Source organism: Cladophialophora bantiana, assembly GCF_000835475.1.
Source record: "Cladophialophora bantiana CBS 173.52 unplaced genomic scaffold supercont1.13, whole genome shotgun sequence".
Taxonomy (NCBI): Eukaryota; Fungi; Ascomycota; class Eurotiomycetes; order Chaetothyriales; family Herpotrichiellaceae; genus Cladophialophora; species Cladophialophora bantiana.
This window is the reverse complement of record NW_015971587.1, coordinates 260,585-277,381: the sequence shown is the minus strand read 5'-3', so window position 1 is coordinate 277,381 and position 16,797 is coordinate 260,585. Positions and strand designations below refer to the sequence as shown.

The 16,797-nt window shown below is 52.2% G+C and overlaps 8 protein-coding genes across 8 annotated transcripts; 6 read left to right on the top strand and 2 right to left on the bottom strand.

Moving 5' to 3' along the window:
* Positions 1-149: 149 nt before the first annotated feature.
* On the bottom strand, positions 150-2,003 carry Z519_08471 (uncharacterized protein; the record flags this gene model as incomplete). The annotated part of the gene is made up of 5 exons (XM_016766199.1): positions 150-577; positions 703-1,015; positions 1,121-1,322; positions 1,388-1,509; positions 1,569-2,003. 5 exons carry the CDS (start codon positions 2,001-2,003, stop codon positions 150-152), a joined length of 1,500 nt encoding a protein of 499 aa, XP_016617357.1.
* A 1,057-nt stretch (positions 2,004-3,060) lies between these two features.
* Z519_08470 (uncharacterized protein) lies at positions 3,061-4,910 on the top strand (the record flags this gene model as incomplete). Its single annotated transcript, XM_016766198.1, has 4 exons — positions 3,061-3,333; positions 3,400-3,504; positions 3,560-3,832; positions 3,951-4,910. The coding sequence occupies 4 exons, from the start codon at positions 3,061-3,063 to the stop codon at positions 4,908-4,910; spliced, it is 1,611 nt and encodes a 536-aa protein (XP_016617356.1).
* A 635-nt stretch (positions 4,911-5,545) lies between these two features.
* Positions 5,546-7,000, top strand: Z519_08469 (uncharacterized protein; the record flags this gene model as incomplete). Its single annotated transcript, XM_016766197.1, has 5 exons — positions 5,546-5,840; positions 5,983-6,122; positions 6,176-6,267; positions 6,376-6,392; positions 6,495-7,000. The coding sequence occupies 5 exons, from the start codon at positions 5,546-5,548 to the stop codon at positions 6,998-7,000; spliced, it is 1,050 nt and encodes a 349-aa protein (XP_016617355.1).
* A 436-nt stretch (positions 7,001-7,436) lies between these two features.
* On the top strand, positions 7,437-8,216 carry Z519_08468 (uncharacterized protein; the record flags this gene model as incomplete). The annotated part of the gene is made up of 5 exons (XM_016766196.1): positions 7,437-7,482; positions 7,708-7,781; positions 7,857-7,918; positions 7,979-8,080; positions 8,135-8,216. 5 exons carry the CDS (start codon positions 7,437-7,439, stop codon positions 8,214-8,216), a joined length of 366 nt encoding a protein of 121 aa, XP_016617354.1.
* A 259-nt stretch (positions 8,217-8,475) lies between these two features.
* Positions 8,476-9,433, bottom strand: Z519_08467 (proteasome subunit alpha type-4; the record flags this gene model as incomplete). Its single annotated transcript, XM_016766195.1, has 4 exons — positions 8,476-8,818; positions 8,867-9,307; positions 9,352-9,358; positions 9,403-9,433. The coding sequence occupies 4 exons, from the start codon at positions 9,431-9,433 to the stop codon at positions 8,476-8,478; spliced, it is 822 nt and encodes a 273-aa protein (XP_016617353.1).
* A 323-nt stretch (positions 9,434-9,756) lies between these two features.
* Z519_08466 (uncharacterized protein) lies at positions 9,757-10,606 on the top strand (the record flags this gene model as incomplete). The annotated part of the gene is made up of 3 exons (XM_016766194.1): positions 9,757-10,125; positions 10,182-10,349; positions 10,412-10,606. 3 exons carry the CDS (start codon positions 9,757-9,759, stop codon positions 10,604-10,606), a joined length of 732 nt encoding a protein of 243 aa, XP_016617352.1.
* A 946-nt stretch (positions 10,607-11,552) lies between these two features.
* Z519_08465 (uncharacterized protein) lies at positions 11,553-13,342 on the top strand (the record flags this gene model as incomplete). Its single annotated transcript, XM_016766193.1, has 2 exons — positions 11,553-12,232; positions 12,292-13,342. 2 exons carry the CDS (start codon positions 11,553-11,555, stop codon positions 13,340-13,342), a joined length of 1,731 nt encoding a protein of 576 aa, XP_016617351.1.
* A 1,336-nt stretch (positions 13,343-14,678) lies between these two features.
* Positions 14,679-16,247, top strand: Z519_08464 (uncharacterized protein; the record flags this gene model as incomplete). The annotated part of the gene is made up of 1 exon (XM_016766192.1): positions 14,679-16,247. One exon carries the CDS (start codon positions 14,679-14,681, stop codon positions 16,245-16,247), a length of 1,569 nt encoding a protein of 522 aa, XP_016617350.1.
* Between the last annotated feature and the right edge of the window lie 550 nt (positions 16,248-16,797).

Genomic DNA, 16,797 nt, shown 5'->3' with positions numbered 1-16,797 from the left:
CAATAACGGCCTTGCTCAGTCGTCTAGTTATAGATCTAGGATGGTCCCCTTGATTCTATGTAATCCGGTCATTCTCCTCAGTCCCGCCGTCGAGTCAAACAGCTAGCCAGCCATTGTGACGAGACCAGCCGACCGACCCATGTACTAATTCATGGCATGATGCCCTTTTCAATGACCTCGCCGACCGTTTTGGCATCGACGGCGACACCCCTCTGCGCGATCATCTCCTTCTGGTGCTCGCGCTCGATCTGCTCGTCGGCGACGAGGCCCTCGATGCGCGCGCGCTCCTCCCACCGGTGCGGCACGATGACGTTCTCTTCGAGGAAGTAGTTTGTGTCCTTGACGCAGAACCAGATAATGCCCAGCAGGAACACCAGCCCCACGGCGTACAGCGTGAACTGCACGATCAGCTGATCGATGTACGACACGTTCTTCGAGTCCAGCACGAACGAGATGCACATGCCCAGCGAGGTCGTGCCCTTGAACAGCCCCGCCAGCCGCGAGCACTGCACCGGGTCGTTGGTCAGGGCGCCCAACGTCCACTGGACCACGATTTGGTAGGTCGCATAGATGATTCCTAGAGTGTTTTGAGGTTTGGTGTTAGTGGGTGGCTAGGAAGTTTTGTGTTCGGTGAGAAGGGAGGAGAAATGATGGGACTCTTGTGGATCCTATCGTTGGTGGCTTGATATCAATGAGGCTTACCGGATAGCAGGTACAGAACAAACCCGGCCCCAAACCCGCTGTCAGACCAGTCGACCCCCGGGGGAGTGTTGGTCTGGCGGTTGACGTCGTTGTGAGTGATCCACGCCGCCAGCCCAGCATTGGTGGCTAGGCAAATCGTGCCGACGATGATGGCGCCGATCATGCCACGGGTCCGGCGCGACTTGATATAATTCGTGTCCATGACGTACGCCAGGAGCAGCGGACACGGCATCATGATGAACTGGAACATAACATTGTTGAGCGACCGCGTCCGCAGGTTGAAGTAGTATCCGTTGATGCTGGAGAGGAGAGCCTGGATTTTGATTTCCTTGTGAGCGGGGGAGTCTTGCCCGCCATTTTCTTGTGCTCGAGAAGGGGAAAGGGGAAGAGAATGGTCCAAAGGAGGGGAAAGACTCACGAGGTTCATCTCAGCAACAAAGATGCCGGGAATCAAGGCGAGGATCTTGAAATCGGTGAACCACAGAATGAGACCCTTGACTTCGTCCACGACTCGCGGCTGCGTAAAGATGGCGATGTGGGTGCCGTCATCGCGGACAACCTTCTTAGGCGAAATGATGAAGACCAGTGCAATCACAATGGCCATGCACATGATGACGATGCTGTCTCCATGAACTGGTAAGAAGAAAAGTCTCTCTCCGAACAAGAAAGGCCACGTGAGACTCACAAGACAGTGTAGACGGCGTTCGACACACCGGTGGACTCGGTCTGGTGGAAGTTGACCCCGAAGGCGATCAGACTGCCGATAGTGCCGCCAAAGGATGTGAAGACCCATTGCCAGGTTATAAACTGTGAGTAGTCAGGATTGAAATGCAACGGGCACAGTTTGGGCATGATTTCAAACCTACCAGAGCCTTCTGGTCTTCTTCTGCGTAGGCAAATTGGACAAACCCGGCCGCCGTCCAGAGACAGCCGGCGGTCACACCGAGCGATGCGCCGGCAAAGTACGGGAACCAAGAGTGACCCTGTCGGTCAAAGTACCAGAGGCCGCCCACGTACAGAGGGTAGCCAAGAGCTCCGAAGGCCATGGTCAACTTTGGTCCGACTAAGTTGAGGATGGCGCCTCCGATCCAGCCGAAGAGGCAGAACAGTCCATACAACACCGCATTGGTTGTGGAAGCCACTGTCTGCGACGAAGGACGTCCACCACCGGCACCGAGACCTGTCAATGCCAGGTAGATACCAGGGAGGCAGAAGAGGATGGCACCGACCACGAAGTTTTGGTTGATTGGTCTGTTCAGCCGAAACCTGCCCTTCCCTAGGGAAGGCTCTATGAACTTCATGGCGGGCGGTCGGATTTGGGGCTCGGTTACGACTTGATGCTTGTCGCTCTGGCAAAGGAGGAGACCCTGGGTTTTTGGTCGATGTCGCGTACTGTGTGGGCTTGGAGAAGTTCGGATTCAGGCGTCAACGCGGGCGGAAAGGAGCAACATTCCCGGCCTTATATCTTCCGTTCGCCTTGTACAGAGGTTCCAGCTTGTCGCAGTCATCCTCCCGGCTCAGTCGTTGCCGGGAAGGCTATGAACGCAAGGATATCAAAAGTTGATTATCTCGCTCGCGGCCAATAGTGATAGCGGAAGGCTGCAAACATACTCTTATCGGCTTCGTTCGTACATCGACCGCAGTCTAGTCCCCTTGTTCATGCCGCTGATGTGCGTCTCGAAATCCGTGATCCGGCCTCACCATGCGGAGCGGAACGATTTGATAGAAGGTAGTAGACCGGGAGATCGACATTGTAAGACGCAGCCACCTAGCAGCGGGTGCCAATGATGGTAAAAGGGCGGCAAGCGGCGCCAGGGGTTTGGGGGAACTGAATACGATAAAGATGAACCAATGGTGCGGTCACAGGGTCCACTCGAGGGATAACGCTGCATCGAGGGATCAGCCCTCATCTCTCTTTCCTAACCTGGCGTTTCCCTTGAGGCAGTTCTCTGATCGACATCAGCGAAAAACAGCACGTTCCTGTCCCTGGGTATTTGTGAATGCCTTTAATCTGCATCTCGGAGTCGCCATTGGTGATGACAGCAGTGCAAAAGGTCCAGATACCAGGGCGGCCTTTTGCCGGTCGCGATACTCCGCTTCTTGTCTATCTCGGTCTCTGTACAGGTTGAGATGTTATCTTAGCATTGCGCGTTGCACAGGAGAGGGGCCAGCTTCAGCGGCTGGAGGCTTCGTCAGCTGGAAATATGGTAGATATCCAGGCATTGAGCTGGGACCTCCTTTCGCTCTGTTGCCAACAGAAGACGTACTGGTCAAGTCAGTTACATCTTGCCAACCAGAGTAGTCAGGCTCCTTGAACGTAGTACAGACCATCTCTTCACTCCCATTCCTCTCGCAACAATGATTTCAAAACCGTGGGTTGAGAAAGCAAAAAGCGCGCGCGACTATCGCGACGAGACTCTGAGCAAAGTTGATCCTCCGCTTGGGCCTCTCCCAGATCCTCTACCACTTTCCTCTCAAGATCTACCAAAGCAGTATCTCACACCACGTGAATATGAACTCACCCAGAATTATGACGCGATTGAGCTCCTCCAGATGCTGCGGAGCAAGAAGCTCACGTCGGAAGAGCTAACCAGGGCATTCTTGCGGAGGGCTGCTCTGGCTCAGTACGCGGTATGCAATATTTTTCTGCGCTGGAGTTGCTGACCTATCGATACTGAGTGACGGTGCCTGTTGCAGGTCAACTGCGTGACTGAATTGATGTGGGACGAGGCTGTTGCGAGGGCCAAGTATCTCGACTCCCTCCCTGAACCTGTCGGTCCGCTTCATGGGCTCCCCATCTCAGTAAGTGAAAAGCCAGTGTTGCGTTAGCGGCGAAGACACTGACCTGTACCAATAGGTTAAAGAGCATCATGGGATGAATGGGAAGACCAACCACGCTTCCTACGTGGCGTGGATTGGCCAGCCTTGCGCCCGAAATCCGCTGAACGATTATTTGTATGATGCTGGTTGCGTCTTTTACGTTCGGACCACTGGGCCTCAGACTTTGATGGCTCTTGAATGCGAAAACAATATTTATGGACGAACAGTCAATCCCTGGAATCGAAACTTGACACCAGGTGGCAGTAGCGGCGGAGAAGGTGCTCTTGTTGGATTCCGTGGTAGCGTTTGGGTAAGTCGTATTGTTTGCTCGATGCACGCCCTTTCCGCAGCCTTCGTTCTGTCCCCGGGGAACACCTTTCCAATCACTCCCATATTTCGGCGAGCGGATCTTGCTAAACGCCTGGCAGGGACTTGGTGGAGACATTGGAGGCAGTGTAAGAGCACCAGCCAGCAATTGTGGTGTCTATGGTTTCAAGCCAACCTCGAAACGCATCCCGTTGAAAGGGATGAAGCACACCATGGACGGAAAAGACTCCATCCTCGCAACTTTTGGCCCACTAACTCAGAGCCGGGAGACAATCAATTTGTTCATGAAAGTCATCTTGGACAACGAGCCATGGCGATATGATCCATCTCTCACAGTGAAAAAATGGACCCCCGAAACGCTCACTGAGCCTCTCAAGATTGCCATTGAATGGTCCGATGGAGTGGTCAAACCCCACCCTCCCATGATTCGGGCCTTGAAGATGGTCGCCGACGCATGTAAAGCGGCGGGGATGGAAGTCGTCGACTGGGAGCCATATAAGCATGACAAGGCCTGGGATATCGTGTCGGGTCTGTATTTCCCAGACGGCGGCGAAATGATTCTGGCGCCGCTGAAAGAGATTGACGAACCCATTCTCCCGCTGATCAAGTTCATCACTGAGGAGCAACCGAACGTCAAGAATCGGACCATGCACGAATACTGGGATCTGTGCGTTGAAAGAGACAACTACCGCGAGGAATATGCCGCTCACTGGAGTAAAACCGCCGACTCCGGTAAGGAAGTTGACGTTATCATCTGTCCTGCAACGCCGGGTGCAGCGCCGTTACATGACACGGCAAGATATTGGCCGTATACCAGCCAATGGAACTTGCTGGACTACCCGGCAGCTATATTTCCGGTTACATTTGTGGATGTAGAGAAGGATAAAAAAGAGGAAGGATATGTTCCGATGAACGAGCAAGACAAGTATAACTACGAGTTATATGAGCCAGAGAAATGGGTTGGTGCACCGGTAAGCTGTTGCATTGTCGGGAGGAGGAATATGGATGAGAAGGTCATGGCAGCGCTTGAGGCGGTGGAGAAGGCCATGGGGAGGAAATAGATTCTTGGAGCGGTTGCTGTTCAAATTTGTTTCAAGAGAAGAAGTCAGTAATGTCTTCTTCCTAGAGGACGCCATAAAGTCGTCGTGTCTCAACCGCATATTTCCAATCTCCCCGTGGTCATATGACATGAGCCTGGGCATGGAATCTTGAGTAGGTCGAGTCAGGGCCTAGACACACATGCACAGAGTCAAATTAAATCGACTGTACAAGATTGCATGTCTCTCTTTCCTCTTTCAGCCCGACGACCAGACATGGTTCCCCAAGCTTCTTGGGAACCCCACATCGACCCTGCACACTGATAAGAACTCTCTTTCCCGAATAGGCCGACGTGAAGACAGCTCGTCAGATTTCCTCGCGGAGAGTTTGTGATCCCCGACGAAATGTGGTGCGATGGGTGACTCTCGGGCCTTACCTATGCGTTGCACGGAATTGGTAGGTAAGATTCGAATTCGTTGCGGGGTTCAGCAAACAATTGCTGCCTTCAATGGATGCTCGTTGGGCAGATGTGGTTTCCTCTTCCCAGCAATTCTTCGTCGATGGTTATATATTGACTTCATATATTTTTGCCCTTCCCTGAGCTATCGAAGTCCTCGGTTGCTAGGAGTCTTGTGCGTTTCAACAACTTACCGTCACCATGGCACCCTCCGCCGTCGAAATTCCCATTCCCGTTCGAAAGGCTTTCTCAACGCCGACAAGCACGCCCCAACCGGCCCAAAGTGGTGAATTGAAATCTCCATCTTCACCTCTTCCCGAAGTCAAGATCTTCAACGGCTCAACATGTACGGTAGACGAATTAGTAGCTGCACTTCGAGTGGCCGGCGGCGTAGTCGTTCGCGGTCTGTTGAATGAAGAGGAACTGGCAAGTCTTGAGAAGGATACTCGGCCTTGGTTGGACAAGGATACCGCTTGGGGCGAAGGTGGAGGTGAAGGTGAGTTTCACTCGCTGTCGTCTACCCTCCTCTGGTCTGGACATTATCTCGGAATGATCATGGCTGGGGAAGAAGTTTTGCAGACGCGCCATTCGATGCTGGTCCAAATAACTCGAATTCTGATATCCCAAATTCCCTATAGGAGACTTCTTCCCCAAAGAAACCCGCCGTGCTTTTGGCATGGTGAGCAAATCCAAAACCTTTGCCGAACGCATAGTCGGTCATCCGCTCTGGATCGGCGTGACGAATGCATTGTTGACTAGCACTCTAAATTGGAACTGGGTGAGACGAATTAATATTTATTTTGAGCCAGCCGGACGCTGACACCAAAGCAGATTGGCGACAAGAACGAGGTCTCTGTGTCTCCCCCCCAGTTGAACAATACTATTGTCTTCAGCATTGGTCCAGGAGCCCGTGATCAAGCGCTGTAAGTACATAATCATTTCGATCGCCGGCCACATCTGCCGAGCTAGGCAGATTCATCCTTCTTGATTCGAAATCAGAATTGCTGACCAGAGCTGCGAGGAATCTCCAGGCATCGTGATGATGCAAGTAAGTTTCCCTGCCTGCCCGAAGCAACACTTCACGTTCGCAGAGCCGTTGTCGTTGGACTCTGTCAATGTCTCTTGGCTAACAACCCGTTTGCTTTGATAGTCCACCACGTCTACCACCCAGCTGCTGCCACACATGAGATAGGCCGTGACGCAGGGATCGGATTCTTCGTTGCAGGAAAGAAGACCACCAAGCGGAACGGAGCCACGCGCTTCATCCCTGGCTCTCATCTCTGGGACTATGCGGCAGGCCCTCCAAGTGAGTCACAAACGTTTTATGCGGAGCTTGAACCGGGCGACGGTTTCATGATACTGAGTGGATGTTTCCATGGTGGCAGCGCGAACGGGACAGATCAGCCCAACGAGGCTGGCCAGGTTGTGCCTGAAGAGCGTCTGGTGTATAGCACGTTCATGACAAGGGGTTATTTGAGGCAAGAAGAAAACCAATACTTGGTGAATCCGGTAGAGAAAGTTCGGGAACTACCGGAATCTCTCCAAGAGCTCGTCGGGTATGGTCTCTCCAAGCCGTTCTTGGGGTGGGTTGACCTCAAGGATCCGATGTTGTGGTTGCATCCTGAGAGGCCGAAGAAGTCGGGAGATTTGTTTTAGTAGTATCTCTACCCAAGAGCCAGCTGATGTGGTCAGTAAAGAGAATGCAGAGCAGCAGTTGAGGGACGCAACGTGCTGAACGGAACCGGGCGACGGAAGACACAGCCTGCTCGTGAATTGCCCCGGCTAGTTACAGCAAGAGGTGGTGGCAGCCGAAGCCATATCTCATGCAGAGAAGCACGAGTAGAGACATCTCCTAAGCTCGAATCGCAAACGATGCCTAGATCTGGCCCAGTTGAAAGAGTCAGAAAAATGCCAAACAGAAGTCTATGAACCAGTGAAGTCGAAGTGCGAGTGCAAAGGGTGAAGTTGGCCCAAAGAGGGTAAATACAAGCTGACGAGTCAGGGGGTGAACACGTGCACCGAGATATGACTCGCCCCTTGCGCGACTTTTCAAGCCGTGGACTAACAAGTACATCTTTTCCAGTGTCTCAAAATGACCTTCGAGAGTTGTCTTCTGAAGTGGAAGAACATTCATCTTGGTACGCATTGGCGTTGACGATCTTTGTTGCCGAATACCACAAGCCCCTGTGCGATCTATCTGCAACATGTGGTACATAGGTTTCTTGTCCCCAGCTGCGAACTGTGGGAGACTAACTGCCGTCGAAGTAAACATGTCTTGAATGCTCAAGTATCCATCCGTTCGCCATGCTGTATGCATGCTTCACGTCGCCTGGATATTCCTTTTACTGACCAATGCACTTCAGGCCGGAAATGGTTCGACTGTGCAGAATGCCATGCTGAACAAGAAGACCACCCCCTATTGCAGAGCTTTGATATGGTAAGTCATCAATCCGTCCCATACACCATCCTGCCGTGTCTTTTCTGCCATTGCCTGACAAATAGGTATAACTAGACTTTTATATGCAAGAAATGCAAAAAGGCCTTTCGGAAGAACACGAAAGAATGGGAGGAGAGGTGGGTTGCAACGGGCTTTTGTAACGAAGGACTGCTTTGGGAGAGCGCTGATCGTTCCAGTGATGAGTACTGTCCAAACTGCGACAATCATTTTGTCATTGATGCGGTTACCCCGAAGGCGGCTTTGAAGGTCGAGAGTGGGGATACGAGGGTGGATGCGAGGTAAGTGGCTTGCCTCTAACATGGGGAACGAGTCAAAGTTGATTTTGGTGATAGAATGATCAAAGACGAGAGAGTGAGACAGTCGAACCAGCAATCAATATTTGACATCAAAGGAGGAACGGAGCGGTTGGGCTGACACCCGACGGAGGAGGACAAGAGCGGAACACGATTCTCTTCTTTGCAACAGAGTTGGCCGCAGTAAGCAGGATGCTCTCCGTCTGCCGTCTGATGGAGAGCTCAAAACCCCTGATAGCGTTACGCAGGCATCAGACACCCAGCAAAAGCAACTTGCGTTTGAAACAAGCTACCATTTGGTTACATTTTACTGATTTGGTTCATTGCCACAACGCCAGTCGCTCATGCAAAGAACGATTGAAGGGTATTGCCCTGTCTCTTTATTCGTCTCCTCCACCCTCACCCTCAGCTAGCGGCCGAGTCGGGAGAGACGAGGTGGCCGAGCCAGCCGCCCTCGTTCCGGGTTTCTTTTTCGCCTGCTCTTCTTGCTTCTCCGCCTCGATAGTCTTAACATACTGTTCGATCTGTTCAGATGGAAGCATCTCGATTGTCTTTCCTGGAGCCATGATGGCAATTTCAATATTCTTTGCGCCTGTTTGGACAACTTCAAGCAGGGACTTGACGGTCAGAGAGATGGTCGCCTCGCGGTCCATGTCGTCTTTGTGGTTTCGCTCGAGGAATTCTCGTACGGTTTTGCTTGACCGACCAATGGCATTCGCTTTCCTGCTCAGAGTCAGGCGGCGATCCTTGGAACCCGAGAGGACGACTTACCAAGCAGAATAGATGCCAGAGGGCTCTGTTTGATACAACTTAGGTTCTTTGTCACCCTTGTCGAACCCGATGATCAGCGTACTGATGCCGAACGGTCTGACACCACCGCTCTGAGTAAATCTTTGTTGCACACCAGCCACATATTTCGTTATGTATTCAATAGTAACGGGATCCTCCACTGTAAGTCTGTGTGACTGCGCCTCGACTCTGGCTTTGTCGATTAATATCCGGGCGTCGGCATTGAGGCCGGCAAAAGCAAGGCAGACATGGGTGTCGATGAGACCAATCTTGGAGGGTGTGATTCGTGTGTCTTGCAGCTTCATAGCTGATCTCTTTTCGCAGCCTAGTACTACGATGTCTTTGCCTTTGACTCCAACTGCGCAGGTTCCTCGCTTGACTGCTTCCAGAGCATATTCGACTTGAAACACATGACCGTCAGGGCTATATTTGTTAGCAAGAGTAGTGGATAGGAATAGCTGTAGTACCTGAAGACTGCGTTTGTTAGCTATAGCATTCAATGCACCGGAGCGACTTACCGGAAAGAGCACGATCGTAGCCTGAAGCCATGTTGTCTAGATGTGGTTATTATCGCCGTCGCAAATTTTCCAGAGATGTCTCCTGGTATTGTTCTTGTCTTGAGATGGTTCACAGACGACGTATTGCAACGGGATGTTGGAGGTGCTACAAATTCACAGACAGTACGCGGCGCGACCGTTGCCTTGAAAGTGAAGACCTAGTGCTCCACCCTATTTCTACGGTGAAGTTTCTACCACTACTGCGGAGCATGAAGCTCTCCGATTGGTCGATGGTCGAGCTTCAACCATCTCCGGCTCGACGTCAATAATTTCAATCACAAAAACAGTGACCAACCTCTCAGTGCTCTTGTGACCATGGCTTCCATCGCACCGGCCATGAGGTGGCAAATCCATCGAACTGTGGCTCAGACAGTGCGGGTACCTTTGAGGCAAATTGCGACGACCGCACGACTCCTGCGACAAGGACCTGGAACGGGCGAGAACTTCGAACAAGCCAACGACCCTACCGCCCGAAAACTGACTCCCAATGTGTCCCAGACAAATGAGATACCGGTTGACGCGAGGGGTAACCAAGATGGCCGCCTTCAAGAGATGGTGCCGGAGGGAGAGAAAGCCAGAATTATGCAGGCTCCGAACAGGGAAAAGCCGTGGTCAAGGAGTCAGATGCCCAGAGAGTTGGCGATGACGGGTCCGAGATTCGAACAGACGATCATGGAGACGCAGGTAACTTGATGCTCAGTATCTTTAGCGCAAGCACATACTAAGACCAACATCGCTAGCCTCGCCCCTTCGCAGCAATTGAGCTCATCCATAAGCAACCTGTCCGTTGGGTCAAGGGCAAGAGCGTTGCCTGTGACGGTGGTGGTGGCCCTCTAGGGCATCCACGAATTTTTATTAACTTGGACAAACCTCAAGTTTGCTGGTGCACGTACTGCGGTCTACCATATGTAAGGCAACAGGCACAAGATGCTTCCAGGAACATAGAAAAGCTGACACAGTTGATACACAGGCCAAGGAAGAACACAAGAAACATCTTGAATCATTACCCTCAACGTCATATCCACTTGCACCCACGGGCGACCCAGCACAAGTCCAAATGCCTGCGACACCCAGTCAAAAGGGCGAGATTCAAGGCCATTATCCATTATTGAAGGGCGAGCATGAGGCAGAGAGTGTAGCTAATGAGTCGTTCGAGCAGAGATGAGTGCTGCATCGGAATCACATGGAGAGGGACCATGATGGTACATACCGGTGGCTCGGGGGAAACAGAGTGACGTGGAATTCCCCCCGGAAACTCATTTAACAATCGGATTGGTCTGTACCATGTGGGCAGGATACAAGGCAGAAATCTGAAAGCCACCAAACACCGTCATTCAGCCTGATTTCCGAGTCTTTGTCAATTGGTTTATGTTGGTCTGCTTTTGATGCTGCTTGACTCCTCGATTGGGAGAATTATCTGCTAGACATGGACACAATAGGCACTGCGCAATCCAGATCTTTCTCCCTGACCAACACGACGGCGGCTTCCTTGCGGTGTCATCTAATATCAGGTGTCCGATGTCGAATAGCCAAAAGCGATATCTGGTCACGTGATGGTCGCGCAGCAGTGGTCGGCCTAAGGATGCGCCGCGCTTTGTCAAGAACTCGGTCCCATCGAGTTCCAGATCCGAGTATTCGATCAACAATCCCTTTGACACTCCTGGATTTCGTCCGAACCGGGCGCTTCAGTGAAGGCTCCCATTCACCTTTCCCCCTTCTGGTTCATCTAGGGCTCATTCTTGAACCCTTGAGCGTCCCGCGTTTGTCAAAGCGCTCGGCTTTTTTGGCCCCGGCCCAGTAACTGTCGCCCAAATGCTAATCCCAACCCCCACCTTCGTATCCAAAGATGAACTGGATACGCGATTTCCAAACTGACTAGTACATATATATACCACCGCTGCCTCATGCACATACGGGCTTTCTTAGATGTTTGATCGACTCACATGCTAAAAGCTCTAGTTTTCGGGTTGTCGACGTAAAACTCAATGGGTATACCAGAGGACCAACAGCCGCCAACAACAACAATGCCACCAGAAACCTCGGGCCGGGGGAAACATCCCCAAAACAATACGAGCGCGTCCGTATCAGGCTCGTCGACCCCGTCTATCGACATGGCTGAAAAGGCGCCTTTCGAGAAAGAAACAAGCTTGACCACTGACACTTTGGCCAAAGAAATGGGAAAGGAGGAACAACAAGTGGAAGCTGAAGTTGAGGCTGAAGATACCAGCAACTATCCCCACGGACTGAAGCTCGTAACTTTGATCGTCGCCCTATGCCTGGCCGTCTTCCTTGTGGCGCTGGATCAAACTATCATTGCCACGGCAATCCCCAAAATCACCGATCGATTCAACAGCGTCAACGACATTGGCTGGTATGGCAGCGCGTACTTCCTGACCAGCACCGCGCTACAGCCTAGCTTTGGCCGCATCTACAAGGTCTTCCAGATCAAATGGGTCTTTCTCTCCGCCATCAGCGTCTTTGAATTGGGTTCCTTGATCTGTGCTGTTGCGCCGTCCAGTACTGCCCTAATTGTCGGGAGGGCAATTGCAGGCATTGGCGTCGGTGGAATCTTCTCGGGATCCTTGGTTATCATTGCCCATTCTCGTAAGCAAATCAAGACAGCTGATGTCAATCTTCAAGCACTGACGACAGCCGGTACAGTCCCTCTGATCCGCAGGCCTATGGTCTTTGGACTCTTTGGTGCCATGTGGGGATTGGCTAGTGTCGCAGGGCCTTTGCTCGGAGGTGTCTTCACTGACAAAATCTCCTGGCGATGGTGCTTCTATATCAAGTGAGCAGGGGTTTTTCTGACTTTTGCTACTTCCCATGCGTGCTAATGACCTGATTCAGCCTCCCGATCGGCGGCTTTTCTATACTCGTTGTCCTGCTAGTCCTCCACATCCCTCAAGACCCAAAACTTTCCGAGAAGCCAATCTTCAAGCGGATTCTCGAACTCGACCTCGTTGGCGCGGGAATCCTCATTCCAGGCATCATCTGTCTGTTGTTGGCTGTGCAGTGGGGAGGCTCAACTTACGCATGGAGCAATTCTCGGATCATTGGCCTTTTCGTCGGTGCAGGCTGCCTTCTAGTCCTCTTTGGCATCTCTCAATGGCGTCTGGGTGAAGCGGCCACCATTCCTCCCCGCCTCTTGACCCAACGTACTCTGATGGCCGCCTGTGGGTTCGTTTTCTTTTTCGGGGCCGGCGTCTTTGTCCTCATGTACTACCTGCCTCTTTACCTCCAAAGCGTCAAAGGGTCCTCGCCTACACGCTCCGGTATCCAGATCTTGCCCTTGATGCTCTCCACCGTTTTTACTTCCATCCTCGCAGGAATCCTGGTGACCATCATTGGCTATTACACCCCTTTGCTCATCGGCGCTAGTGCGCTCATGACTGTCGGTTACGGCCTGATCAGTACCTTCACGATCGACTCGCCCTTCCGCGAGTGGTTCGGGTATCAGATCTGCGCGGGTCTTGGGGCAGGCTTCGGATTCAATCTCCCTCTTGTGGCGGTCCAGACTGCCTTGCCGATGAAGGACATCCCTCAGGGCACCGTTCTGCTCATGTTCTGTCAATCGCTGGGTGGCGCGCTTTTCATCGCCGTCGCCCAGTCCGTGTTCTCCAATGGTTTGGTCAGCGGCGTCGCCAAATACGCGCCAGATATTGACCCACAGCTCCTCATCAACACGGGTGCAACTGCTATCCGCAGCGTGCTGGCTAAGATCGGGATGGAGGATCACCTTCGCCAAGTTATTGAAGCATATGTATATGCCTTGAAGGATTGCTACCGCGTAACTGTTGCTGTGTCCGGCATTTCGTTCATCGCGGCATGCTTCCTGGAGTGGAAGAGCGTGAAGAAGGCCAAACAGGCAGGCGCAGAGGCCATGCCAGCAATGGGATAGATGTCAGAAAAAGTGTTTGGAACTTTACAGCAATCTCAACTCTTGTCATTGATGCATTGTTAGCTGGTCTGGAAATCGCATTGGTAGCGTCACAACGGCTTTCAAGTCTTTCTGATCCAGCTCTCGAGAGCTGTGCCTCTTCTTCCCTGTAGCCCTGGGTTGGGCTGCTTGAATCCACCTACGCCTCAAGAGGCGCATTAGGTGTGCCTAGGTGCCTGAGAGACCTTCGTTAAGCGGGTAGACGGAACAACGGGAGGTAGATCCCGCACGGTATTGGTGGCCTGAGTCCAAGAAAACGGCCCAGCCTCTAGAAGTGTTTATCGACCTCTCTTTTCACCTGCACCATCAACAACAGCCAAAAGTGCCTTTTCAGATGATCCTCCGAGCTCTCAGTTTTGGGCTTGGAGGTTCGTGACAAAGGTGCATACCCAATGCAACACGGCCACCTCCCGAGTGCGCGAATGTACCTAACGATCCATGTACCTCTGAGACTTGTGGCGTCGCCTCGCGCGGCGCTTAGAGTCTCAACCCTGTCACCACCGTCCCAGCACCCACTGTGTGTCGAGAACAAAAGGTCTTTGGCTCGAGAATCGAACCGTTTCCGCGAATGGCCCTGAAATACACTCACGCGCTCTTGAATCACTCAATGGAGTTTGTGGTTCTAGCGGCTTGTGAGATATATCTCCCTCAGGAAGCAAGCTGTTCTCGGTCTAACCTCTTGCACAGCCTATTGTTCTCAATTGGATGGCTTGCATTAGCTGCGCCAAAGAGCTTACGAATACCCCTTTGGCCCATGTTGGTTTTGCAACTCTTTCCGTGGCTGTGACTCTCTTCTACTCTCTGTCTACCGGGGTAGGCCTTGGTCATTCCTCCCCTCTGTGCTCTCAAGCTGGGGTCTGAACAGAAGTGCAATGGTGTTGTACCCGGGACTGCTCAGGGCCAAGAGCTTTTCTTATCAATATCCACCCCAATTACAGACTCAAAAGGCAACTTGAGGAAATGTTGAATGCGTTTCTCTATCCGTCCAGAAGCCTCGATCTCAGTCGCTCTGAAGGAACTAAACCCAGAGCTGCAAAAGAAGTTGGCCTCTCTGCTGCAGCAGACAGAGGCTAGCCATCTCGCGCATCAATTGTCTCATCCACAATTGGAAAAACACCCTCTGTCTTCGGTCCCATGACTGCGCCTCCCAAAGGAATGGCGTCCTGCTTCAAGCCAAGGCCTGAGCCACCTGAATACGCCTCACAGGCCTGGATTCTGTGTGATTTGTGGCCCACCAGCCACACTGGTGCTTCCATGTGCTTCTTCTACGCATACGTAGCAGGCCATACCGCAGACTATGCACGATGACGGGTTATATAAATTCCTGAGAAAGCCCAAGTCGTCGATCGTTGTCGCCCAGGCAACCGCAACAGCTTCAGATCCCACCTCTCTTGCACTGATCATGCCCTCTTCAAGGCCCGAGTATCCACTGACCTTCTCAGACCTGAAGGATAGGAGAGGGAAATGTGGTTACCAAAAAGACAACGGTCTAGTTTGTACACTGTTGGTCAACGAAGGCGACGGCAAGGAAAGTGACAGACTGATCCAGGACATCGAATGTGGTTGTTTCCAAGATGGAGAACTTGATGATGCCCTATTGAGAACGTTCGACTTGAAATGTTGCAAAAGATGGCACAGAGAGGACAAACAAGATACTGGCTTGAAAGAGCAAATTTGCCGCCAGTCGAAAGACCAGTTCCTTGCGAGAGACTGCGGCGCCACCAACAGCGTGCCTGAGTCTGAAGTATCCCCCCAAACTTCCTCCACCGTCCCAGTGCCCACAACAGGCAACTCAGAGGGACCCGTTACTCGGGCCCGAGCAAGCGGAAAGGGCAGCGGTCGCAGAACTTCGGCACAGAGCCACACTCCAGAGGATGTTATCACCCGGGAAGGATCCGAATTCGTCCGATACAAGCGGGAACTAACAATGTGTGAATTGTTGACATCTCCGCTGTTGCCAAAATATTTGGAGTCTGGAATCTTGTACTATTATACAGCATCAGGTCTCCGCAAAATCGGTGCTACGGGGTGTCAAGTTTCGAGCAGAATGAAGGAGAAGGAGAGAAAATGCGGCAAATCCACGAAACCAGGATATCAGACTGAGACCGTTCCCAACGTCTTTCATCTCGAACGCCTTTCACACCTCGAACTCGAGATCAGAGGCTGCAGATTAAGGGAAATCTCCTGCAAATGCGGCGTAAAGCACCGGGAATGGTTCGATGTTGGCGAGCGTGAGGCGGAAAGGGTCCTTCGCGCATGGGCGGAATGGGCACGACGCGCTCGACCCTACGATGCCGCCGGCTGCTTGTCATCAAAATGGGCTAGAATCATATTTCAGATGAAGCAAGCAGGCATTCCAATCACCGGTCAGGCGCTTGTCAACCAGATTCCTCCTGTCGAAGAGGTACGAGAACGTCGCATCGAGAACGCTCCCGAGACTGCTGAAGGCGTTGGAGATGATCGGACGGTCCTTAAGTCCCGGGCTGAAGGCGCGGCACCAAAGGCCGCCAAACCTTCGACCGCTGATGATTCTTTCACGCTGGTGGAAACCGAAGAAGCACCTGAGGCCGAAAGAGCAAGCAGCAAAGCAGCCGAGTCTGCAACCGTTGCCGGACCGGAACCAGCGACAACTTCCCAGACTGCCGGCGTGCCCACGGCGGTCGCTCTCACCGAAGACACATGGTACCGGGTCAGCTTAGACCTGCACAAGCGTCTCGCATTACAACAACAGAGGCTCGACAAGCTTTCTGAGTTACTGCAACAAGTGCTTGCTGCGTCACAGGAGCTGATTCTTGAGGCCCCAGCTTCGACTAGCGCTCCTCTAACACACGTCTCTGTCTCCCGTGTTGGAACTATTACTGCGTGAGCCATGTCTAAAGGAGGAAGTTTTCTGTTGATGATACCTATGTCTGAACAAGTATGGCGTTATGACCACACCGGAGTGAGGGATTGAAGATGTATAAATTCTTGGAACAGGCTTTTGGCGCTGGCGTTCTCAGGGTCGGTCAACTAGTCAGTCAACGGACGGCGTCTTTCCTTGCGTATAAGAAGTCATAAACCCAACCGCTTAACAGTGGTAGCTAACAACATGCACACCCACCCTTTACAAACGGGCCTAGCCTTTTGATTGATCGATCGTCCTTGGCCATCTTCCAAAGGCCACGTATATGGAGGTAGGTCTAGAGCACGAAGTACACACTCTGGATGGAAGAGATACCAGTGTAAGTGCCTGTGCGGATGGTATAAAGCTCATACATATATGATGTACGGCGGATATAATCCCTTTGTTAATGAGTGAAATGGCTTCGAATCTGACTATGTACCTAGTCGGATCGAATACATACATACATACGGAGTACATACAGCTTAGGCCTCGCCCTTCCTTCCCGCCTTGCTTCCATCCACATGAAGTAACA